The sequence below is a fragment of the Ammospiza nelsoni genome, chromosome Z, assembly GCF_027579445.1.
Source record: "Ammospiza nelsoni isolate bAmmNel1 chromosome Z, bAmmNel1.pri, whole genome shotgun sequence".
Taxonomy (NCBI): Eukaryota; Metazoa; Chordata; class Aves; order Passeriformes; family Passerellidae; genus Ammospiza; species Ammospiza nelsoni.
This window is the reverse complement of record NC_080669.1, coordinates 24,960,338-24,979,373: the sequence shown is the minus strand read 5'-3', so window position 1 is coordinate 24,979,373 and position 19,036 is coordinate 24,960,338. Positions and strand designations below refer to the sequence as shown.

Genomic DNA, 19,036 nt, shown 5'->3' with positions numbered 1-19,036 from the left:
CAGAATAAAACCTTAAAGTTATAGATGTCTATATAGATGTTATCTATAGATGTCTAGAGCAGATGTCAAGTTACAGATGAAGAGCAGTTTCAATGCAACCAACCAGTCTGCCAAAGGGAAGTCCTGAACACATCTCCTGGCACACAGGCCCAGCAAAAGCTGTATGGTTGCACAGACTCCATCTTCTATCCAAACTTTTCTTTGAATAATTTAAGTGAGGGTTTTGCTGACGTCCTCACTCTTTATATAGGGCTAAATTTGCACTTAAGTTAAAGGGGTCATTTCTCTGAGCACTCCAACTGAATTGCAAGTAAGATGAATTGCTTTGATTGTGCCCCTTCATTAGAAACAACTGGAAGACTGGAAAGTGGTGAATCAAAGTAAATTTGAGGACTGTAATTTGCATAAGTGAAGGGCTGGGATTACAAAATAGTGATCTGAGCCATTTCTGATTTTAAAACCTGAACATTATGAACTTCTTTTTTTCAGAAGATTATTATACGAACAGACTCTTACATAGAGATAACTTAAGATTACTAAAAATTGCTTCTGTGTATGTGTGCTGGAAAATGCTTATCAAACAAAAATACTGTTATAAACATGCCAGAAACAAATAATATTAATAGTTTCTTTTTTTTATATTTTCAATTAAAAGGTTTGTGAGATTCTTACCATGTTGTACCAGGCACTAACAATATATTTCTCCTCCATTTCTCTTTGACTTTTTGTTTTCTCATACTCTTTCTATAAAACAAAAAAATCCATATATTTAAAGCCAAAGTATAATAGACGTATTAGTCTCTAACTAAAAACAATGAGTTTTTACCACAAAACCACAACAATTACTACCTCCAGCGAATGAAGCATTCTGTCCCGCTCCTGCAACTGATTTTTCAGTGCCTGAATCTCTGGAGCAGCACCCTGGTTCTGTTTAGGATCTAATGTGCGGATGACCTGTTAAAGAAAACCAGTTTGATTTTTATTAAATCCTGGAAAAGCAATCCTGTTAAGGAATTAAAACCTTTTAAGTCAGGATTAAAAAAAAAAAAGTAACTTAAAATACGTCTACCTCTCTCATCAACTGTGACATATTAGAGCATCTGAACCTTCTTTTACAGGACAGGGAAACAAAACTACTGACAACAAAAAGTGATACCTAAATGGTTCAGTATCCCAGACTGATATTTGCAGTTCCTAACCCAGGCTACATTTCCTTGAGGCCATAGTGACACAAACAACTTCTATAAGGTTTCTCTTTTCATGCTATGATTTTCCTGCCTGTCAATTTCTCCTGCTTGAGGAAGGACTGCTTCTGTCCTTATGGATACTTGCCACGCTTCACCTACCTGGCGTACCAGGTACCAGGTGCTGTAACTTCTAGGTAGCACTGTTAAGCCAAGCAGTCTGTGGTACATGCATAATTGTTATGCTACTAAAAAGATGAAGGGACACATACAGTTGTATGTGTCATCCAAGAGTGCTAGCAAACAGAGCTAAACCAAGAACAAATCCAGCAAATTGCCTGAATTATTAAGCCTTTAATAGAAAATGGCTTGAAACTCTTTAACAACCTCTGGCTATATAGAAAAAGACTTCTTTTATTTTTCTACCTATTTCAGAGTTGTGTCCAGATGCTGAAATAAAAGAATGGTTTAAATTTAAGTGAGATCTTTTTACTGTATGGTAAACATATAAATCCTGTGAGGAGTGGCTGAGGGAACTGGGGGTGTTTAGCCTGGAGAAAAGATAACTCTGGGAGCCCTTATCACTATCTGCTTGAAAGGAGGTTGTAGCCAGGTGGGAGCTGTGGCCTCTTCTCCCAAGCAACCAGTGACAGCATGAGACAACATGGCCACAAGCTGCGGCAGGGAAGGTTCAGGTTGAATTGTTAAACATGGGAATAGGTTGCCTAGGGAGGTAGTGTACACATCCTTGGAGGCGTTCATGGAATTGGATGTGGCACCTAATGCCATGGTCTAGATAACACAGTTATGATCAGTCAAAAGCTGACGTGATGATCTTGGAGATCTTTTCCAACCTAAATGATTCTGTTTCTATTCTATAAAAGCATTTTATTTTTCTAAGAAAATACTCATTAGACCTGGATATACCTTCCATAGTGGAAGACTATATTGATTCTACAAAAAAACCCCCCGTGCAACAAAACCCATCAATAACAACAAAAAGAAACAAAAAAACCAGCCAACCCAAACACAAATAAAATGAAAGCTGATAAGATGATAACAAGAAGTTAACCTAAGTAATTAATGCGACTGTCCTATAAAACACCGTTTAGTAAAACTGTACATACAAATATAAAAATCTGACTGAAAAGGGAAATGCTGTCTTTCAGTGGAATATACTCTAAGACAACAACAGCCAATATAAAATGTGAGGGCAGGGGGGACAGGAGAAATTTTTTTAGACTTCCTGAGACATTTCACAAGAAATCATTCAGGAAACTCCAAAGAAGTAAAGTAAGAAAGCAAAGTTTTGGCAAATTAGGAACCTACTTACAGATTCCAATGTAATGGAATGTGTTTAAAGACACTGATATGCTTTTAAGATACTCAAAATAACAAAGTATAGTAAGAGAAGAAATGGGACTAGGAGTAAGATCACAGTATTGCCATTTCAAAGCTAGTAGTATACCCCTATCCCCAACACTTAAATATTAGTCACCTTCTTGACAGAAGCATATAATAAGCAATAAAGGCAAAAGAGAATGCTGAACATCATCAGAGAAATCTAACAACTACTGAAGGCAATTCAGTCAAAAAGATGACTTTACTGCAAAAAGGCATCAATAAAAGAGTCTCAAAAATGGGGTAATCTTTTGCAGAATTTATCCATATTAAATACTAAAACAATAAGATGACAATCAATGGAGCTTCCTTCTCTTTAACTTATTAGTGTGTACACAGATAACTACTTCATTTTTATTCCCACACAGTGGACACATAATACAGTCTCTGTCAGACAGGTGTGGAACATATCAACTTACACTCTTGGCCTTTTCCAAATATTTTTTGTATCGTTCTTCCATTTGTTTCATTTCCTCCTCCTTTTTCCGTAGAGCTTCTTGCAATTCCTCAATTTTAAGTGCTTTATGTCAGGAGATGCACACATTGGAAAATAACATCAGTTTATTATGCATATTTTTATATTTTACAACAGACACTTAAGACACAGCTAAAACATATTTTAGTTAAGAAAAGCTGACAAGAAATCTGATGTGGCAGGTATCACAGATTTAATTACTGTATAGCTCAAACACATTAAAAATATGTACTCCTATAAAACCTCATAAAATGGATTTTTTGGGATATAATCTTGCTTTCAAAAATTCTCCCAAATAAACAGAAATGGAATCATAAAGCAATCACATCACTGAACACATTTAGAAAATGGGTTTACTGATGACTTACAGCTACTATAATATCTTAGCATGTATTACAGGCAAATATGATTTTTTTTGTTTTATGGAAGTGGAATAATTCCTAAGAGGCACAACTCCTGCTGAAATCTACTAAACTGTAACATGGAAATACTAACTATAATTTTCTCCTCACATTTTCTTAAGCAGCAGTTGAGACCAGTAGGACAATTTAATTGCACAGATTTTTCCTGTGTTGGTATAAGAATATATCAATAATACATCTTCTATACAACTTCTCAGATCTCAGAAAACAACATGATATTTTACTATTTTTTGCTCCATCTCACTATGAATAAAATAATTTTACCACAAACCAGAAAAGCTGCCTTTGGTTACAATCTCTTGCCTTATTCTAGAGTAACTAGTCTTTTGAAGAATCCAGACTACCTCCCTCATTACTGTTCTGGAAAAAACACAGTAATAATGTGCTAAAAACCAACTAGATGCTGGGTTCTGAATACCCTCTGAGCAATATGATACATATCTTACATTCTTTGACCAGTAACGGAAAATTTGCTCAAATTACAACACGTTTTTGAAAACACATTGAAGGAATACACATTGGAAGTAAAAGTGAGTCAGTGACAACAGCAAGGATCTTCTAAATTAGAGTCTTATGAGACATGACAATTCTGGACAGCTGAGGTTCAACGGCAGTGAGCTGGTATTTCTACACCCAATGCCACTGGGGTTTGGGACTAGATGATCCTTAGGGTTTGTTCTAACCTCTTTAAGGCTCATTCTAACCTCATTCTACAATTCTATGATTTCTTACTATAGTGTTTCTAAAATGTGATTCCCATGCATTTCATGTGTTAAAAGCATCTTTTTGCTCATCCTAGTTTCCAGGGAAATTTAACATGTCACCTCCATTTAAAAAGTACATTTTGCTTACCTGACACCTCCTTTAGGCATTATAATTAAAGATGTTGCACCTGAAATAATTTACAAAGAAAAGAAATGGACTGCACAGGTAACTCACAACTGTTGTTGCATCTTGGTTCCAAATCTTCAATGATAGCTCGTTTCTTCTGTAGCTCATTGTTAGCTTCGTGGAGCTTCTCTCTGTTACAAACCACAGAAGCACATATTGTTTCCCCAGCAGTATTACTGTGCTTGAAATGAGTGCTAAGCAGAACAGAAAATCCTCAGCAAGAGATTATTTCTATGGACATGATAGATTTTTTTTTTCTACAGAGCATGAGGACAAGTGACAATATCACTGTAGAAAAACTTGTTAGTTAGGATGAAAAACATTGTTCTGTATGGATAACTGCAACAGCAAACAATTTCTTTGTCAATAACTGTACTTAATATAGAACTTAGAGTTAATTGTACAATGAGAGCCTAAAATGAATACTCATACTGTATTACATTGAGGAAAGAATGGCTAAACCCAAAAGCAACAGAAACTTCTTTTTGCAAGACAGTCAAAAAGCAAATATTCTTTTAGGGAAGTAAAAGATGTGCAAAAATAGCACAATAAAATGGCAGCACTTCCTAAAGTATTACTTCTATGACATAATGTATAATAAATAGTAAACAAACTAATTTTCATATTAACATGCTTCCCTCAGAAAAAAATTACTTTGTTCTCTTGAGCAAAGATTTGCACAATGTCAAGCAAAGTTTTCTACCCAACACAAGATGATGGTTCCCTCATTGCTCTTAATTTCACAATGGTTTTCTATGGAAAAATTAGAATCTGAACAGCAGATTCCCAAATATTCCTGTGTTATCTAACCTCTCTTAGTTGCATATTTTCCAGATCCATCACAAATGACTGCCTTCCTCACTATATAGAAAAACACAATTTCAAACTGTAAACAAAATAGGGAAACAAAAATACTTACAGATGTTCTTCAAGTTTCTTTTTCAGAAGAACTGACTAAAACAGAAAGTTAAATGTTTTATTTTAATATACTGTGAAGCTTTAATGTATTTTTAAAATTATTTTAAAACATGCAATTTTGACATTCCAACCAAAATCCAACTTTTTTACTTCAGTTTTAAATCACAACTGTAAAGCATCTGTAGTACCTTTCTCTTCACAGCTGTGTGACTTTAGTAAAATTAGAACCCTTCAGAACTTTACAAGTATTTTCCCAGGAACTAGATCAATAAAAGTAAAATCCATAAATGACAGAATTCGAAGGCAGTTGTTATAATTTGTTCAGTACTTTGTATTGGAAAGTGCAGCAAAATTTGCAAGGAAAGCTGTTCTACCGATATTGCATTGCAACTTGCATGAAGTCATGTAGCAAATTAGTTGAAATAAATTCCCATCCCCACAGAAACTAGAAGGAGTAGAGTGTTCTAACTGCAGTGTAGCAAAAATGTCACCTTTTTTGTATTTCTTATCTTTATTGATTACAGACACATAAAAATCACCACACAACTTACAGTGTTCCACTTCCTGGTTAAATCACATTTAGATAAGCTCCTTGAATAAAAACTTTGGAACTAACTTTTAAACTTTAAACTCACTTCATACATAGTGAGTATTTTTCAAAAGGAAAAAAAAAAACAAACTCAATAAATGTTTATGAACTGAAAGTAGTGTTAAGTAAATAGAAAGCCATACTCACAATAGCCTTGAGCAGAAGCCCATGCCAAGAAACAGAGATGACATTAGTATAAAGCAAAACAGCAGCCAACAGAAGAAACTATTTAGAAAGTCATGAACAGAAAAAGTTAAAGCTATGCATTTTTCACGCATGTGCAATTTCTTCCTCTGTTCTCATGAGCAATTCTCATCTTGTAACATTTACTAAAGCATGGCACTAAACCCAAAAATATAAAAAGAATAAAGAACCACATTTACAAATCATTGTGTTTAAATCAGAATTTCAAAGGAAAGCAACTTCTATTTAGAAAAGTAATTTTAAAACAAAAATCATATAACTAAGAAAACCAAAGAAAATAGCCAGTCTGTTGGGCTACTAGAATTAAGAGATGGCAGGTGTTTTTGTGATGTGATGCTGAATTGTGTTATTGCCACACTGATTGAATACAAAGCAAATGTAGAATATTTAAATCTGCAACTGCCTTTTTAATTTGTGTTTATACACTATTTATCACATGGAAGGGTTAGGACATGACTGATGGTCCATAACACCATCAAAATACAAGATAAAATAATCAACAAAATTACTTCATTGTTATTTCTCCAATGTTCCTTCTACAAAGATTTAGCACCTTGCTAACAGGAAAAATTACTGTGTGCACTCAAAAAGCTTTTTACTTTGGTTATACTTCAAAATATTGTCTTTGATCACATTCCTGGGGCACGTTTTTACATTATTACAAGAGATTTTCTTATTGCATGACAAGAAAGGTGGGGAGCCATAAGAACAAGTCAACACAGCTCTACTGATTTCACAGTCAGAAATTTGCAGCAGCTAAGGATCTGCAGGTTTCGACCACTGACTTTTTTCTTTTTTGCAGTACTCTGAACAGCTGCAGCAACACTACCCTTTATGTAACCAAAAATATTTGTATGCATCTTTATCAGTCACAAATCATTTGAACTGGCCCCATCACTTGTACCTGATCATTTAGGGGACTACTGGCTGCCTGGGAAGGGGAAAAACCTGGAAGCAGTGCCCATTTCCCTAAGATAACAAAATCAAAATTGAACTCAACTTTTTTTTTGCATCCTTTTATTGCACTTGGGTTTATCTTGAAACAGACACAACTAGTACTCAACACTGATTCCCCTGGTGTATTATTTACCTAGTATCTGCACTGCTGAGGGGGTAACCTCTCTCCCAGCTCTACAGATCATGTTTTCATACACAAGAAACTAATTGTGATAAACAGCCCAAACAATTAAAATAAGTAGAAATGAGTTTACCCACATTAACTGACCCAAGACACATGATTAAGAAAGAGACTAAAACACTCAATGTGCCATTCTAGGTACCCAAAGACCCTGTATATACTTGGCAGATAAAGTCAGACAGATCACTCTAAAAATGGGCAAAGACTACTTCTGGGATTTTTGCAGTATCAAAAGTAAGCTTTAAAGACTGATAAAAATCTAAAAGGGTAATTGCTATAATTTTCGTTCTCTCATAGGAAGACAAGTCTCCTGAACACTACAGAAAGAAAAGTCTTTTAGCTTGAAGTTCCTTTAATGCTTGAACAAACCAAAGGAACAAGTCTGTCCTATTTTTCAGGGCAAAATTTGGTTTACTTTTACATGTTAAAGTTAGGGGCAGATGGTTAGGTTCCGGCCTGAGGTTAAGCTAACTTAGCAGGGTGTGGGTCATCATGTCAGAAGACTACTGGATGAGATCAGCAACACTATGAGGTGCTGAAAGTCACAAAACAACCGTGATGGATGGTCAGATTTTCAAGAATGATGAGAGTAATGACAGAATGGTTTGGGTTGGAATGGACTTTTAAGGGTCACACAGTCCAACCCCTTCAACAAGCAGGGACTCCCTCAACTAGATCAGGTTGCTCAATGCCCTGTCCAACCTCACCTTGACTATTCCATGGATGGGTCATCCACAGCTTCCCTGGGTAACTTGTTCCAGTGTCTCACCAAATGAAAAAGTGACTGAACCTCATGGCTAACTGAAGAGGCAACAGAATTCTAGGGACCTTTTAGGGAGGTGTGTATCAGTAACAGCATGTAAGGCCAAGAGTGCATATGTTACATTATAAAAAACATTAGGTGTGGGATGAATTTAACAAGTGGTTCAGAAATAACTAAAGGCAGGGTGTATATATAGGAAGGGATTAGGGCAGAGAACAGGAGAATGAGGATGATAAAAGACAGTGATAAGACATGCAAATTATGTAGTCAAAGCAGTTCAGATAACTGTTGAGTAGCCCCACATGACTACTGCATTCTGGGGGACAATAAATCAAACCTATTCTGAGCACACCAGACACATCTGAGTTGATTCTGTAGTCTGAAAGATGGGGGTAAGGAGGCCTTTGCCTGGCTGGCAGGGTAACACTCCAAATGGACTAATCATGCATCCCAACAGAATGTGCCAGTGCCCATTACAGGCTCAATGGCACACAGCTGCTTTCCACTGCACTTCAGTACAAAATCAAAGCTGTTTGCCTTTGTGGACCTTGGCACAGAGCATGTAACACTACAAGGACACTTGCCTGGGTTACGACACTACCTCTACCCCTTTTTGGGCATGTCTAAAAATAACTGCAGCTTTAAAACAAAACTTTAAAAAACCAAACTAAACCAACAAACAAACAAAAAAACCCAACAAACTGAGCTCTCACCATACATTTCAGGACTGAATTAAAATGCATTTTCAGGATTGAGCACATTTCCGGTATAAGTACATAAAAATATGAACCTCAGTGTAATTTTGCATAAAAATAGCAAAAAACAGAGGAAAAGAGCTGAAAATGATGTACTGGTAAACTGTATGCTATGTCTCTCCTACTGCTTTTTCTTATGTTTCTGAAGAATCACTCTTTTTGTATGCCTATCCTCCAGATAACTCAGGTAGTCTCAGCCCAAATTCAACCCACTTGAGCAGCTGGGTTTAACTTCTGATGTTTGCTCTGCTTTACAAGGGAGATTGCATGAGGAGACCACAACGGTTCTTGCATCTTCAATATTTCCCTGAGTCTACACTCACTCTTTTACTTCCTTAAGAGTAAATTAAATTCTACAGATTGAACTCAGCAAAACATGCCATGGGATCACCATGCTATGGTCAGACCAACACAGAAGCCACGAGGGCAGACACACCCTAAATTACTGACCCAACCGGAGCCTCTAAACGGACAAAATTGAAATTGCTGTAAATAAAGCTGACTACAACTTGACAGAGATCATTTACAATACTCAGTATCTGAGAATAATTCTTTCATAGTTGTGTTCACCCTGAAAAGATTTTGGCCAATAATCAAGACAACAAAGAACATCTCAGAATAGACCTATTTTAATGTGCATTCTAAAACACATTGTAAGTTACTCAGGAAAATAATCTTGATGAAAATCAACTAGGTGTTTAACATTCATATAGTTTATTCTGAAAATTTAAAGGGTAAACTAAATTTAACATACTCTTAAATTTAAATTTACATAAGCATCTAATAAAAAAAACTTTCACTATTTTATATAAATTAGTTAAAACAAACCCACAAAAACAGAAAGCAGCACATTACAGTTTGTTGCCAGTTAGCAACATGATACACTGAGATTGTGAGCATACACTATGCAAGTACAGTCCAAAAAATCGCTGCTTTCAATAAAGTTATAGAGCTTCTTTTTTGAAATACAGGAGATAAACAATTTTTTAGTGGAAGCCTGAAAGTTGTTTTCCACGCTAACTCAGCTACAATGTGTATTCTTACATTTAAAATAAAGTTAATCCTGTATACAGAAACAGGAAAAGCTGCATTGTGTTGCGGGCCTAATTATTTGATTTCTTTTTTTAGTTTTGGAGACTGTCTGGCTTTTTTCATTCTGAGATTACATTTACAGGAAGAACTATGGACCTTTCAGTGGCTGGAAAGGCCTTTCATTAAGAAAACTAAACCCAAAACAACTTCCGATGTTTTATTCATGGAGAATCAACATTTTCTCAATTCCCTGCAAAACTCTCTACTCTAATTAAATAATTTAAATGCTGAGTTTTCTATTGCAACAGACACAATTATTCAAATTAAACATGCATGACACCTTCTCCACATAGGATGGTTTTTTCTTCTAGACAATTGTCTTACACCCTAGTTAGAGAAGCACAATTTATTGGTAAGACCATACAAGTAAATATGCAAAACTACTAGAAATCTCAGTTTGTATAATTCTTTTGCTTTTTTTCTTTTTTTTTTACAAAAAGGTGAAAGTTTCAAATAAAGTAACTAATTGAATGTAAGTTTGATGTACATTACTACTTACATCTTCAGCTTTTGAACCTTGATCCTGCAAAGATTTTTGTAGTTCTTCAACCTGGGACTGTACTTCCAGAAGCCTCTGATTTACCAATCTAGGAAAGAGAACATAATTTCTTTTTCAGGAAAAAAAAAACAAACTGCAAAAGGCAGTCTCAGATTTTTATCAATTTTTAGTGTCCAGTGTTTTCAGATCATCTACACAAAAAAATGCAATACTATAAATTACTCACAAGAAAATTACAGCAGGAGTTAAGAGCTTACAGCAGTTCCAGAGACTATAATACCCAGATGTTCATCCAGAACATTCTCATATTCCTCAAGGACAACATAAATGCATTCAGAAATCAGTTCTGTATACATGAAAGAAGACCTTTTAACAGTCAGTTTTACTGTGAGAGAGCTGCTAGCTTTTGCTTCTACATCATCACAGAATGCTATAAACCTGTAGGTTGGAAGAGATGTCCACAGGTTGCCTAGATCTAACCTCCTCCTTAAAGCAGGTGCATTTACAGCAGATTGCTGGGAATCATATCCAGTACCAGGTTCAAGCACTTGTAAGGACAGTCTCTTTGGGCTTCTCTACTAGAGTTTGGACCATACTCCATATTTTGTCTGTTGCCTCTTGTCCTCCCACTAATAATCTCTTGAGAATAGCCCAAATCTGTCTTCTTTCTACCAGGCAGATGCAGTTCACAGTACTCTCATCTATGTCACCTTTCCTTTGGCCTGGACAAACCCAGTTCTCAGTTTTATCCCACCTATCACACATTACATCGTCTCTCACTTCAGCAGTATTCTGCTGCACTTCTATACATCCACATTTCTCTGGTACTGTGGAATCCAAAATTACATGCTCTGTCCAGATGTGATAAGTATTGATCATCATTATAAGTTCTGATGAGGTGAACAATCATTTTCACAGACTGACAGCCTGCACCTCAGTGAGGACTGTCCAGATCACAGTCAACTGCAAGGTCCCCAGATAACACATCCTCCTTTGCCACCCATTAGGACCCCAGCTCTGCTGCTCCACAGCCAGGGACAGGGGTCTCATCAGTTCCTTTCTCTGGACTGTTGAGCTCCTCTGAATAACAGTTTTCCCTTTCAAAAGGACATCCCGAAGTGGTATCATTCTCAAACTTGCTAAGAGTAGCCCCTTTCATCAGTGAAGTTATCAATAAAAGTAACGAACAGTGCTGGTACTGATGACTGAGGAATTGGTTACCAGCTGGGTTTCAGTTCACTCACGATACTACTTTAGGCTCAGCTGTCTGTTCACTGTTCAATCAATTTTATTTTGCTCACCAGTTAACTGTCCACTTATTTAGTTTATATCCAAGCATTCTGAACATACGGATAACACGGGACACTTTAACAAAGGCTTTGCTAAAGCTAAATATCGTCCTCTCACCCTTCTTCACATACGCAGTCATTTCATTGTTAAGGCAACTGGATTAGTTAGGCATGATTTGCTCTGAATAAATTCATATTGGCATTTGCTAATTACTTTCCTGTCCCTCATGCAGCTGAAAATAAATTCCACATGGACTTGCTTTGCAAAATTTCCAGAAAGCGAGCTGTGGCTGACCAATCTCAATAGTTCCTCGTGCTCTTTTTCTTGTCCTTCTTGAAGGTGAGTGCAGTATTTACCTTTTCTCAGGCATCAGGCACCTCCCCCAGTTGAAGGGGAAGACTGGGGAAGATTAGATAAGTAACAGATTCAGATTCAAAGCTTAGATACAAAGCAGCTTCACATCACTATCCGCCAAATACTGTGGCATGCTCTGATGCACTCTGTGTGGTCTCACAGATGTCTCTATGCTGATTGGTTCAATCAGCAGGGTCAGCTAGAGAAGGCTGCCAAGGAACATGTCCTGTTGAGTTTTAAATATCTACAAGGACGGAGACAACCTCTCTGGGCTACATACTCCAGTGTCCAGCAGCCCTCACAGTGAAAAAAAAAAAGGTATATTCTCACATTCAGATGAAATATAATGTGTTTTAAGCTCTGCTCACATCCTCTTGCCATGTTACTGAGTGTTACTGACAAGAGTCTATCTCCACCTTCTTTAGACCTTCCCATCATACACTTTGATAAGATATATTGATAAGATCTAACCTAAGCCTTCTCTTTTCCAGGCTACGTAGTCTCTATCCCTCAGACTTTACTCATACAAAAGACTCTACAGTCCTATAATAACATCCTTGGGGCCTTTCACAGGACTGATTCCATTAAATCCATATCTTTCTTCTCCTGCAGATGCCTGTAGGAAGGTCAACTGAAGCAGAGGACAAAATTTCTTACCTGTTTTCTGTCTCCAGTTCATTCTTCCGTAAGTTTGCATCATCAAGAAGGCTTTGCAACAAGGCAATCTTCTCATTGTCAGAACCTTCTTGGTTCAATTTTAACATCTTGTTCTCATGTTGAAGGCGGATGAGTTTCTCCCTAAAGACATGCAACACAATTTTTTTTAAAAAAAGGAATATCAATATCTACAACACAGAAAACAGTTTACCATAGGAAGTAAAATAACAACATAAATATCATCTTTTTAAGGCAGATGCTGCAACAACAATCATATCTTCAAACATCCAAATACAAACCCAACCTAAATTGTAATTGCAGAAGACATACACAAAGAAATTACCTCAGTACTCCCATCAGATCTCAGAGTACAGCTCAACAAATATATAGGGAGAACCGAGAATGCAAAACTTAATACCAAGTGTGAAGAAAGACTGTAATCTCAGCTGCCACTAAACTACTGCATTATCCTGAGCAAGTAATTTCAAGTCTTAGTCTTTTTACACAGAATCACAGGAACTTTTGGGTTGAAAACACTCCTAAGATCATCAAGATCCAACATAAACCCAGTACTGCCAAGTCCACCACAGAATCATGTCCCTTAAGCACCATGTCTACACATCTTTTAAATACTACCAGGTATGATGACTTAATCACTTCCCTGGGTTCAATGCTTGATAACCCCACCTGGTGAAGAAATTATTCCTAATATCCAATCTAAACCTCCCTGGCACAGCATCAGGAAAAAAGACCAACCCCCACCTCATTACAACCTCCTTTCAGGTAGTTGTAGAGAATGGTGGGGCAGGGGCTTGGGAGGTTGCCCTGGGCTCTTTAAAAGTTGAAGCACTCAGGCAGAATCATTCTCAGAGTCCACACTCTGGTGGACTCTTAGTTCTTTCTTGCCCCTACTTGCTACAGTAGCAAGTCGAGATGCTCTCTTTCACAATCAAAAACTGTTTAAGAGTGAATTTTGCAACACCCATAGGCAGCCACTCCCTCAGTACCCTTCAGTGGATGCCAGCCAGGCCCATGGAATTGCAGGTGCCTTAGTGGCACAGCAGGTAGCATAGCTGTAAGCAGGCATAGAAAAGCGGTTTCCTCCTCTATTCCAGCAACTTTATTAAGTTTCTTGCATCTGTCTTCCAGATCAGTGGTGTTAATATCAAAGACTGTGGCAATGGAGGCTTTAAATAGATCAACTTTCTCCTTATCCTTTACTGGTATGGTTGTCCTTGCAATCAATAAGGGATTGAGATTCTCCTTAACCCTCATTTAATTAAGTGGATGTATTTATAGACACATTTTTAATTGTCTTTTATTGGCAGTAGCCAGAATAAGATCTAGTTGGGCTCTGGGTCATCTAATTTTCTCCCCGCATAACAGCACAACATCTCTGTATACCTCCTGAGTGGCTTTGCCCCTTCTTCCAAACACGATACAATCTTTTTTATCCCGAGTTCTGGCCAAAGCTCTCTGTGCAGCCAGGCCAGTCTTCCTGGCTCACCATTTGGCACATGGAGACAGCCAGCTGCTCCTGCACCTCAACAGTTCCTTCCTGCCCTCCCAGACTCCTTTGCCCTTCAGGACTGACTTCCAAGCAACTCTGTAAACCAGACTACGCTTGGTAAACGGGTCATAGTCTGCCCTACAGAATTCCAAAGTGGAGGTTCTGCTGGCCTCTCTCCTTAGTTCTCTGTGAATCAAAAACTCTATCATTCAGTGGTTGCTGTGTCCAAGAAGGCCTCTGATCATCATATCATCTACAGTCCTTTCCTGTTCACAGTGAGTCCACATCTTCCCCAGCTGGCTTGCTCAGCAGCTGTGTTATCTTCCACACAGTTGAAGAACCTTCTAGACTGATCCCTTTCTGCTGTGCTGCATTTGCAGTAGCCATATGGTAAATTGAAGTCCTCCATAAGAAGAAGGGCCAGCAATCTCAAGACCTCTCCCAGCTGCTTATAGCATAGTATCCTAGACAAGTGGTCTATAACACACCCACCAGAATATCTGCCTTGTAGCCATCCCCTTAATTCTTACTCAAAAATATTCAAATCTTTTGGTACCATCATCAAGCTACAGGCAATCAGAACAGGGCAACAAACAAGTAACTTTTTCTAATATCCAACATAAACCTTTCCTCGACACAAATTCAGACCATTCCCTTGGGTCCTGCCACTGGTCACAACAGAGAAGAGATGAGTGTTAACCCTTCCTCTTCGTCTCAAGAGGAAGGATAAAATCTCTGCTAAGTCTCCTCCTCTTCAGGCTGAACAGATCAAGCAACCTCAGCTGCTCATCACAGGGCTTCCCTCAAGGCCCTTCACCATGCTTTTGGCCCTCCTTAGGATGCTAAGAGCTTTATGTCTTTTTCATATTGTGGCACCCAAAACTGTACACAGGATTCTGCTCCAGTGCAGAGCAGAGCAGAACAGGACAATCCCTTCCCTTGCCTGGCTGCTGTGCCTGATGCCCTCAAGGACACAGCTGGGCTTCCTGGCTGCCAGGCCATTGCTGACTAATGTTCAACTTGTCCATGACCATTGCAGAGGTTAGTAAAACAAAGCATGCATTAGCTTACTTTATTTCAGGAGTAATGATTTCTGCTGCTAAACTGTCTGAAGGCTCTTGTCTTCCCAGAGGCATCAATCCTGAGTAAGGAAAAGCATACCACTGACTTTTTCACATGACAAGAAGTAGACATTGTTCTAGAAGCTTCACACTACTGCTAGACAATGTAAAATGACACAAAGTCAGGCTACAGAAAGACTGACAGACAAAAAGCATTTCATTTGGTGAACCATTACATCTGATTTCATCCATTCTGAAGAAATACTGTTACAGTTTATTTCCTGCTCATTATCTTATTATATAAGAACTACAAAGGTACGCAAGATTACACATACAAATTAACTATAACATCATGAGAAAATATGTCTCTAAAGAAAACTATGTAACTATATAGAAATCAGATATACACTATAAAAATATCCCACTGGAGAGGAGACTAAAATTCTGATTGATGCAAATAACATTCAAAGCTTTTGCTTGTTTATGAAGCCATGAATAGTTGAAGTTTTACACTGCTGATTTTAGAAGAGCTTAAATTTATTCTGTGCTAAACAAAAGCATCTTTAATACTCTACAGAAAACTCATGTACACTTTAGAAAAGAGGCATTTAATCTCCTTATTTGTCCTTTACCTGTAGTGGTGAGTTGACCCTCCTGAGCTTGTACACATCTAAGTTCTTCAATAGTTTCTTTCAAAGAATCCCTTTCTGTTCTTAATCTCTGAATAATTGGAAAGAGAATGAATATCAGTCTTGGTAGTCCAAATCCATCTCCAACAGCCTTCAAAATTTTAATAATCATTCAATGTAACTCTAGAAATTACTTTAAAATTAAGGTATCTCAGTCTATTCCATAACGGAATAAATGTAAGTAATATATATTCCACAGCAGCAGTGGTTTGGGGTTTTTCTGGGAGAAGGGTTGCTGATCTTACTGGACTGAAAATAGCAGGGGCATAAGCTTACAAAAACAAGGTATTAGTATCACAGAGTTCTGGTATCAGGTAGTAAACAGTATCCATAGGGCCACTCAGCTGTTTTCCCTTCATTGGGGTTGATTCCAAGAGAAATGAAAGACAGTTGAGAGACCACAGATTTTTCCCTCACCATGAATCAAATATTCAGCCAGGAGTGAAATAACGAGCAGGTAAGTACAGAGTCAACATAACAAACTGCTTTTACTTCACTTTGTCTGTCTTTCACCACTGAAAGTGTGAGCAACATTTTCATATCGCATTCCTCCTGGGTGTCTGCTGTTCTTGTCATTCATCAGCACCTTGGCTATAAAAGAAAACTTGTTGCTTAAGATTTGGTCCAAAGAGAACTGAAGAACAGGACTTGATCACCTTGGGATCCAGACAGATGAGCTTTCAGTAGCATCAGGCAAATACTCTTTCAATTTGGCACAACTACTCTTTTGGCAAAAAAAATGAGAATCTACAGATAACACCAAGTTTTTGTCCAGAAGGTTGCCAAGAGTCAAAAAAAGGAAAGAAATTTGCTACTATGTAATGATCCAAAATGTAGTTTGCTCCAAAATCAGACATGTTCAGTATTACTAAATGGTCCAAGATAGAACTTGCCTCTGTATAGGTATGAAGTTGTGTTGGCTGACAGCATTTCATTTTACAAATGGTGATTGCCAAATGGCAGAATATTTTAGTGACTAGAAAAAGCTCTAGGGCTTCACTGGTACAAGCAGCTCAATAATTATAGTACTTATAACACAACACAGAGGTAAATTTCCAAGCTACTTTGATGAAGATATCAAACACTATCATGCTTTGCCAGAACATAAGGAAAAGAACATAATCAATTTCAGTAACTATTTAGAAGATAGAACTGACAAAATACGACTAGTTTGTGACTGTGGTGGGCTACTCTACTGATACATATTGACAACAGAGAACAGAAAGAGCAGGTAATACAGTGAATCACTAAACTCATGTAATGAGGGAATTATAGCTGTAATTTACTTCTCACAGGTGCATATCCATTCAAAAGAATGTACTTAAGAACAACATCTGGCTCAAAAAACAAGCTGTTTGCCAGGGAGTAAATCACAAAACTATATGACAATGGCCTGCAATTCAGATCCTTTGTGCAAGATGAAATGGTCCACTGAGCCATGGATAAGCCACAGAAACAACTTTACCACTGTTCAACATAAAAGAATTAAAAAAAAAAACCAAAACAATTTAAAAATAATAAGCAGGAAATAAAGCCAAAGCACAATACCAACACAGTTATTATGAGCATTCCAGCCTGATTTGAAGGGCAGATGGAAGTGATGTGAAGGTCAAGTGTCCATCAGAGCTTGAAAATTTAATAAAAATGGGAATCAATCGCCTATGAACCTAAAGTAACTGACAACTTTCAGTTCAAATTATATTTAAGTGCTGGGCTTGGAAATCTTGGAAATAACTGGACATGAAACCATGACTATTGAGGAAAAAGCCTGCAGAGTTTCTGATAGTTTGATCAATGGACTTATAATTAAAACAAGCCTAAGAAACTGCTAGCTGCAATTGCTGACACTGATTTTTGTAGTTTGAACCTCCTGCATATACATTCATAAGAAATAAGCTGAAATTAACTGTTGAGAAACGACAGTGTGTAAGAGAAGTCTGAAGGATCAGTCTTGGGAAGAGAGTACAAAGCAATTAATCACAGAATCACTAGCAGCAAATGACACAAGAGGAAGGGGATAAATTCGTATCTACCCTGTGTGTTCCACATTGGCAGTACAAGACAGGTCAACAATGAGCTGTCATAAAAGCTGAGATTGCCACAAAGGACATTTCCCTCTACACAACTTCTAAGCCTCTTCCTATACTACTGATGATTCCACTAACAGAACCATGCTTATGGTACCTCAAAAAATGCCTTAGGGAAAAAAAGCAACAGGAATTTAGTTCTAGGATGATACTGCAGAAACCCTGTTGTAAATAGCTTTTCAGAATACATAATAATTACTCTGGGTATTTATTAACTTTCTCATGGTAAATGGTCAGGAAACAACTTCAGATGCCAAATATTAAGGCTTTTCCTCTTGAAAATGGGTTGCATATGATTTTGTACAGTCACTTTATTCCATGCTGTACAACTCTTAGGTTTAAAAACTATTTTGTACACAAACATTAGAAAATTTTGGAGGAAAAAAGACTTCCTAATTTAAAAAGACTGCTAACTATAATTACCATATCTCTGTGTTATAAATGATACAAAGTTGCTATTGTTACTAAAAAAAAATAACACCTTGGCACTTACATCTTTTTCTTTTTGGAGGCTGTCTACTTTTTCTTTCAGTCGTTTGCATTCATAATCTAATTTATCAGCTTTCTTGGATTCTTCAGATAACCTGTTTTGTAGTTCAACTGCCTGTGAGAACAAGAATCAATAATGTGTCTGCAAATGTTAAAACAAAATACACAAGACAAAGTAGCCAATTACAATGCACCACAACTCACGTTGTAAAACAATTGAAATAGTTACTTATAGGACATACAAAAACTTCTTTCATCAGTTGTTCTGTGTTTCAGCAAAATAAATAAAAAGCATTCAAATATTAGGTCTTAGTGCAAGCAAAAGAAGAAAAAAATGTGAAGTATTTTCACTACATCTAAAAGAAGAATTTAAACTCAAGGTTTACAGAAAAAAACCCCATGTAGTTCTAAAAATCAAGATTAGAAACAGCAGAAATTTTTTTCTGCATTCTGAAAAGCCTAGTAAAAAGAACAGACTCTGAAGAAAGCCAATTATCTACATTTTTCGTTAACTTTACTTCATAAGCCTCACTCAGAAATCAGCTACTAGTTTAAGCAGTCAGGTAAC

At 37.2% G+C, this 19,036-nt stretch overlaps 1 protein-coding gene across 3 annotated transcripts in view; it reads right to left on the bottom strand.

The window, feature by feature from the left end:
- The window catches only part of HOOK3 (hook microtubule tethering protein 3), an 84,463-nt gene that overhangs the window by 12,119 nt on the left and 53,308 nt on the right, over positions 1–19,036 (bottom strand). For 2 of the 3 annotated variants that reach the window (XM_059492092.1, XM_059492090.1), the window contains exons 12-21: positions 18,473–18,583; positions 15,836–15,923; positions 15,214–15,283; positions 12,633–12,773; positions 10,332–10,419; positions 5,293–5,327; positions 4,422–4,504; positions 3,005–3,105; positions 850–954; positions 673–744 (exon numbers count right to left, since the gene is read on the bottom strand). In XM_059492092.1, the coding sequence (XP_059348075.1) occupies positions 673–744; positions 850–954; positions 3,005–3,105; positions 4,422–4,504; positions 5,293–5,327; positions 10,332–10,419; positions 12,633–12,773; positions 15,214–15,283; positions 15,836–15,923; positions 18,473–18,583 (894 nt within the window). Of the gene's footprint in view, positions 1–672; positions 745–849; positions 955–3,004; positions 3,106–4,421; positions 4,505–5,292; positions 5,328–6,027; positions 6,106–10,331; positions 10,420–12,632; positions 12,774–15,213; positions 15,284–15,835; positions 15,924–18,472; positions 18,584–19,036 lie in introns of all 3 variants that reach the window. The other variant, XM_059492089.1, reaches the window with a different exon arrangement.